This window comes from Diceros bicornis, chromosome 21 (assembly GCF_020826845.1).
Source record: "Diceros bicornis minor isolate mBicDic1 chromosome 21, mDicBic1.mat.cur, whole genome shotgun sequence".
NCBI classification, from domain to species: domain Eukaryota; kingdom Metazoa; phylum Chordata; class Mammalia; order Perissodactyla; family Rhinocerotidae; genus Diceros; species Diceros bicornis.
The window spans coordinates 52,555,368-52,561,367 of NC_080760.1; the positions used below are offsets into that span (position 1 = coordinate 52,555,368).

A 6,000-nucleotide genomic window follows, 5' to 3' on the forward strand; every position below is an offset into this window, starting at 1 on the left:
GAATGGGTGGGTGGAGATGTGAACACAGGTGCATGGAATAATGAGTGAGTGCATGGGGAATGGGTAGATGGAGGTGTGAACACAGATGCATGGAGGAATGAGTGAGTGAGTGCATGGGGAATGGGTGGGTGGAGGTGTGAACACAGGTGCATGGAGGAGTGAGGGCATGGGGAATGAGTGGGTGGAGGTGGGAACACAGGTGCATGGAGCAGTGAGTGCATGGGGAATGGGTGTGTAGAGGTGTAAACACAGGTGTATGGAGGAGTGAGTGAGTGAGTGCATGGGGAATGAGTAGATGGAGGTGTGAACAACAGGCGCATAGGGGAGGAGATGGACACCAAGGTCTGGTTCACCTCCTGCTCCTGCTCGGAGGCCCCCTGGACTTAGCTGGTGAGATCCAGGCAGTCCCAGGAAAGAGCAGGTGAAGGCAATGGGCGTTGAACACTGGGCCTCACTGGATACCTGTCCCTGTCTCAGTGCACTCAGCTAGGTGACTCCATACAGCTCCAGAGAGCCGTCTCTTTTATGTCACCCAGAGAAAGAAGGAACCCCACTTCTCTGCCTCCTGAACGATATCTATAAACAGGCCGTGTTTACCGGAGGGCTGGTGCTACATCGAGCCAGGCCATGTCCGGGCAGGGCCTGGGGAGGAGGGGCTGACCACGGGCCTCTCATGCTTCCTGCACACTGCCAGCCGCCACATTGGAAAGCAACAAGGGAATCCCCCCATCCTGTCCAGCCCTCAGCGTGCTGGGTGGGTGGGTCCTTCACCAGGGTCTGGCTGAGCAGGTTTCCTAAACTGTAGAGTTAAAGGGAGAAGCAGAAAGACACAGATAGAATATTCTACAGGCCCATCCCTGCTCCCGGGATGAATCCACAGTTGAATCTTGTGGTAAGGAGATCCTGACTGCACTACAGAGTTCAAGGTCCCCTGCCTCAGTGTGCCTGCCTATTCTGGGCCTCAGTTTCCTCATCTGTAAAGTGGGGCAGTACTTCCACCAGCCTGGAGAGTAAAGTGAGTGCATGCATGTGGAAGCTCTGTGCTCCCTCTGATACCAGCCTGCTCGGTCCATCTGGGCCCCTTCTATCTCGCAGTCCTTTAGCAGATGCCTGCTCTGTCCTGGGCATTGTGCTGGGTGCTGCACTGTGCTGGAGACAACACAGTTGGCTGGGGGCAGAATAAAGGGTATCCACAATGCTGGGACTGAGGGAGGCACGGAGACGGGGCACACTCAGGGAGGCAGCAAGTGGCAGAGGGAAGGAGGAGAGTTCATGGAAGGCCAGGACCTGTGAGAAGGGTGCAAAGGGCCGAGGGGAGCGCTCCTTCTGGGCGTTCTGCACCCCTGGGCAGGTGGCACAGGACGGGTTAACCGAGCTGAGCTGTCCCTGCTCTTCCCGCTGGACTACAACCAGCTGCCTGGGTTTCCAGCTCCCCTCCTGCCTCAAGGCCAGGCCTTATCTCGTCATCTCGACTGTCCCCAGAGCCTCGGAGCCGCCCGGCAGTGCAGGGGCAGGCGCACAGCAAGAGTATAAACCACGTACTGAAAACTACACCCTGGAGCACCGGACAAAGTGGGAAATGCTTTCACTTCTGAAAACTCGGTCCCAGGTTCTGTCTATGAACAAGAAAAGGAGGCATCCCGCTGCGTTCTGCTTCAGACAGGTGCAGGACTTGCACACAGAAACTCCAGGAGCCCTAGAACTTTTCTCAGAGTGTGCCCCACCCCCGGCCAGCAGACCCTGGCCCCTAGCCAGTCACCTCAATTCCTGCGGCGGTCACCCCGGCTTCAGATGGGCCCAAAGGGCCTGGGGAAACACTGCCCCTGACGTAAGTCTCCCCGCTCCTCCAAACTGAGGTAGAAGCAGAACCCACATCTCCTCCTCTCCTCCTTCCCTCCTTCCCTTATGCAGACCAGTTTTCGAATCATCCTCCTGGACCCTGCAGATGAGATCTGACTTCCGAGCATGGTTTCTTCTTCTTTAATGACCCTGAAGGTGGTAACAACTTAGATCACAGATGTTAGACTCAAAGAAGAAGCGTCGCGGAGATTCCTGCTCTGTTCAGGAGTAGCAGCTGATTGTGGGACACAATTTTGACCTAAGGCAACTCCTGTAGGAAGGTTACAGGTTTGTTGGGGGTCCCTTGGCACCCAGGTCTTAGCCCCAAGCAGGGACGCTCCAATCAAGCACTCTCCAAGCCTGTCCGGGCCCTGGCCAGCACTCCACCACACGTACCACTTCTACCAACAGCTCAGGCAGGGGGCACGGGGGTTTCCAACCGTCCTGCTAGTCAGACAAGCAGGCAGGTACCTATGAGGTTGTCCATCATAAACACGGTGGAGCATTCCAAAGGTCCAGGGCTTCTCAAGTTTAGAACTCAACAATAGACTCTTCCAGGAAGTAGCTACAAGTCGCAGGGACACCAAGGAGAATGGTAACCAGATAAAGGATGGAGCTGAATCTGCCCTTTCGCAGCCGCTGGACCTGAGTTCTTCCCTCCCTAGGACAATAGCGGCTGTGCCCGGGCTCCCCGGAGAGCGGGGCGGGGTTCAGCGTGATGTCCCTTTCACCAAGGCGCAGCCACAGACTCGAGGCGAAGTGGTAATTATATACGTTTTTAAAATCCATTTCACAGAGTCAGCTAAGAACTGCATCCAAGAAGCAGCGTACCTGAGGGGACAGCGAGTGCCGGGGTTCCTGCCCCACCAGGAGACTTGAGCTCAAAGTTGAAGCTTGCCAGAGAAAGCGCCCAAGATTAGATGAAAAATAAGAAGGGCCGTGAAGATTCACCGGACTCATTAATATCACTGTCCGATAGAAGACAATTCCTCGGGGGGCCTGGCTTGGGGCTGGTTTTTGTTCTAGGCCTGGGAGCACCTTAATTTGCATTTATATTAAAAAAAGAAGAAAACAAACAGAATTAACTAGAAAGGTGCTTTGTTTTCTGTAAATTTGAGCTCTTCCACTAAACAGCTTCTCAGGGCAGAGAGCACAAGACTCGGCCTGTCAGAGACCGCAGATTCGCACCTACTAAGTGCACGTTGGTGGACGGCACTGGTCCTCCAGAGTCGGCCTGCAGGTGGTTCCTATGTCAGCCTCTTCCACAGGTGAGGAAACTAAGGTCGGGGATCAGGTAACACCCTCCCCACGTCTTCCTGTATGGCGGGGCTCAGGGTCTAAGCCCTGGCAGTGGGCTGCACGTCCAGTGTCTTCCCGCTGCAGGGCAGCTGAGTCAGGATGTCTCTCCTCCCTACCCTTACAAACACAGTCCAACCTTCCTTTCCAGAACACCAGTTGAAAACTCAGTGAGGGAAGTGAGAAAAATCAGCAGAGTCATCAGCTGCCCCTCTGGTCCTGTACTGATTCAGTCCCACCACACCCCTGGCTGAGACTACACCCTCAGTTGAGCCACACACCCCTTGATGCTCACTTCGGAGCCTTAACCATCAGAAGCCTTCACCGTCAGGACTGTTAGAAGCGTAGGCCCAGAACGACTCATCAGAATCTACAAACACACCTCTCTCAGCCTCAGGTAAATGGCAATGTCCCTGCATTTGATTTTAACTCCAATCCTCTCCTCAATGTTGTAGTCCAACTCTTGGAACCAGCCAAACATTTTACATGCTCATTTCACTCCTGGGGGCCAGTGTGCCAGCAGACTTCACCTGTCTAAGGTCTACATCACTCAAGGCACGTTTAGGGAATGACGGGCTTTTCGCCTCCCCAGGGGCAGTCAGTTTGGGAGGTATATTTCTTTGCTCTCCGGCTTTCCAGCAAACAGGCCCCTGTCCCCCAGGATCACCGCCCTGCACATCTGTGTGTTACCGCTGCAGCTCACGCTTGAAGTTTAAAGACAGAAATGATGGTAATGACCAACTGGCCCTTTCAGGCACTGGAAGCACAGGGTGGGAAAGGAAAGAGTTTTCTGGGTTTTGGCCGCTGGGCCAAGGGCGTGGGACAAGCGGGAGCAAAGCTGGTTATGTAGACAACAGAAGGACAGTTTCCTTCCGAAAACAGAAAAGCCTGCACCAATGAATTAAACATTTCAAACAAGATGACTCTCTAAAAAGTCTTTTCAACCAAGAAGGAAAGACAGGCCGTCCTGTGCTGGCGCTTCCTGCTGCATATGGCACTGAGAAATCCTGTTTTTTCAATATGCACAGCTTTCCAGACAAAGAAAAATATCAAGGGGAAAATTAGGGGAGAAAAGTCCAGAGAAGTAAGGCAGGAGGGATGAGAGAAGGGTGGGAAGGTAGAGGCTTCTGCTCAGGGCACAGGGGCACAAAGGACTTCAGGGGGCAGAAAGGAGACCACCCTGAGCCAACACAGTGGCCCTGACAGGTCCAAGGAGATGGCAGTGGAGAGGCAGGGAGCCGTGCTGGGACAAGTTGCAAACCACCGAGACACCACCCTGCCTCCTGCCACAGAGGGCACCCCCACATCCACAGGGATGAAGCAACTTCCTCCGGCTCCCACAGGTCTCTCTCAAAGTGTTATGTCTGCAAGTTCTCCGAAACCCCTGGCCTCAGTGGGGGTGCTGCCCTAGGCACCCACCAGAGATTTGCTCCGTGGACAGGACCCTTGGGTTCAGGACCCACAGGAGTCCCCAGGTGTACCAACTGGACTCCCTCCCCAGACTGGGGCTAAACTGCCCCAGTTTCTGGGCAATATGCGGACTTGCCTCACCCACTGTCACAGCCTGGGGATGGGCAGGTCCCGCCCGGCCCCTCCTCAACTTCACTCCTAGAGCAGTTCACCCGGCTGCCACCCCCAACCCAATCAGCAGAGAGCAAACTCTCTCCTCCCAGGGGCCTGGCACGACCAGCCTCCAGAATTTGAAGAAGAGGAGTCAGGAAGGAGGAAAGCTGAAACCTGGGCTCAGAGAAGGCTAGAGGCTTGCGAGGGTCAGCGCCTCCCACGCTCCAGGAGCAGTCCCCCGCCACCTGAGTCCGTCTCCGCGCCGCGGGTACCAGGCCAGCCCTCTCCAACTCCCGGAGAGGTAGTAAGTGTAAGGCTTGGAACCCCGCGCAGACCAGCCCGCGCCGGGGCGGTGGGTGGGTGGGTGTCTGCTATGGGATTATTCTTAGCGCTCCACTCTCTTCGCAAAAGTGGCGCCTCCGCCCTCCCGGCTCAGGCACGCTCGCTCCAGGCTTGCACGCCCGGCCCAGACACCGGCGCGGAGGAGAGCACCGGGTGGGGTCCCAGAAGACTGAGGCGCGGAGGCGCAGGGGAGGCGGGGGCTCCCGAGAGAGGAGGGGGCGCTGCGGGAGGGGCCCCGGCGACAGGCTGCGTTTAACCCTCGGCGCCCCGCACCCAGCCCCGCGCCGCGCGCTCAGCCGCCTGCCCAGACTCCTCTCGGGGCGCGAGGAGCCCGGCGGCGGCGCATCCAGCCCTTACCTATGGTGGTGATGACCGTGATGGCAAAGTAGAAGGAGCCGGCGAATTTCCACTGGACGCCGGCGCGGTGCGGCTCCGACTGCAGGATCACCAGCTCGAGCTGCCGGTAGTCCTCGCTGCTGATGTTGTACTTCCCCTTGATCCGGATCTCCTCGGCTTTGAGTTTCTCTTCCTCGCGCATCTCGTGGTCCGACTCGAGGGCGTCGAAGACGGCGGCGCCCACCAGCAGGTAGGTGAAGGTGCAGACGATGAGGGACAGAGTCCGCACGTTCTGCCTCTTCATGGCCGCCAGCAAGGAGCCGGCGCGGGGGGCATGTCCCGCAGGCTCGCAGCCGCGCGCGTCCCACTGCAGCGCCGGGCGGCCGCCGCCGCCTCCTCCGCCGCCGCCGCCGCCTCCAAGTTGTAAGCGGCGGCGGCAGCAGCAGCAGCAGCAGCAGCAGCAGCAGCGGGGAGGCGGGGGGCGGGGAGGCTGGGGGGGCCCCCCTCCGCTGGGGCCGCCACAGCCGCCGCCACCGCGAGGCGGCTGGCGGGGCAGGGGCGGTGCGGGCCCGGGCTCCGGCGAGAAGGCGGACAGGCACAGGAGGCTGCTCGAGCGCCGGGGCC

At 58.0% G+C, this 6,000-nt stretch overlaps 1 protein-coding gene across 1 annotated transcript in view; it reads right to left on the bottom strand.

The window, feature by feature from the left end:
* KCNK9 (potassium two pore domain channel subfamily K member 9) overlaps positions 1 to 5,680 on the bottom strand; it is an 89,035-nt gene extending 83,355 nt beyond the window's left edge. The window contains exon 1 of the mRNA XM_058564457.1: positions 5,398 to 5,680. Within this exon, the coding sequence (XP_058420440.1) occupies positions 5,398 to 5,680 (283 nt within the window). The remainder of the gene's footprint in view (positions 1 to 5,397) is intronic.
* Between the last annotated feature and the right edge of the window lie 320 nt (positions 5,681 to 6,000).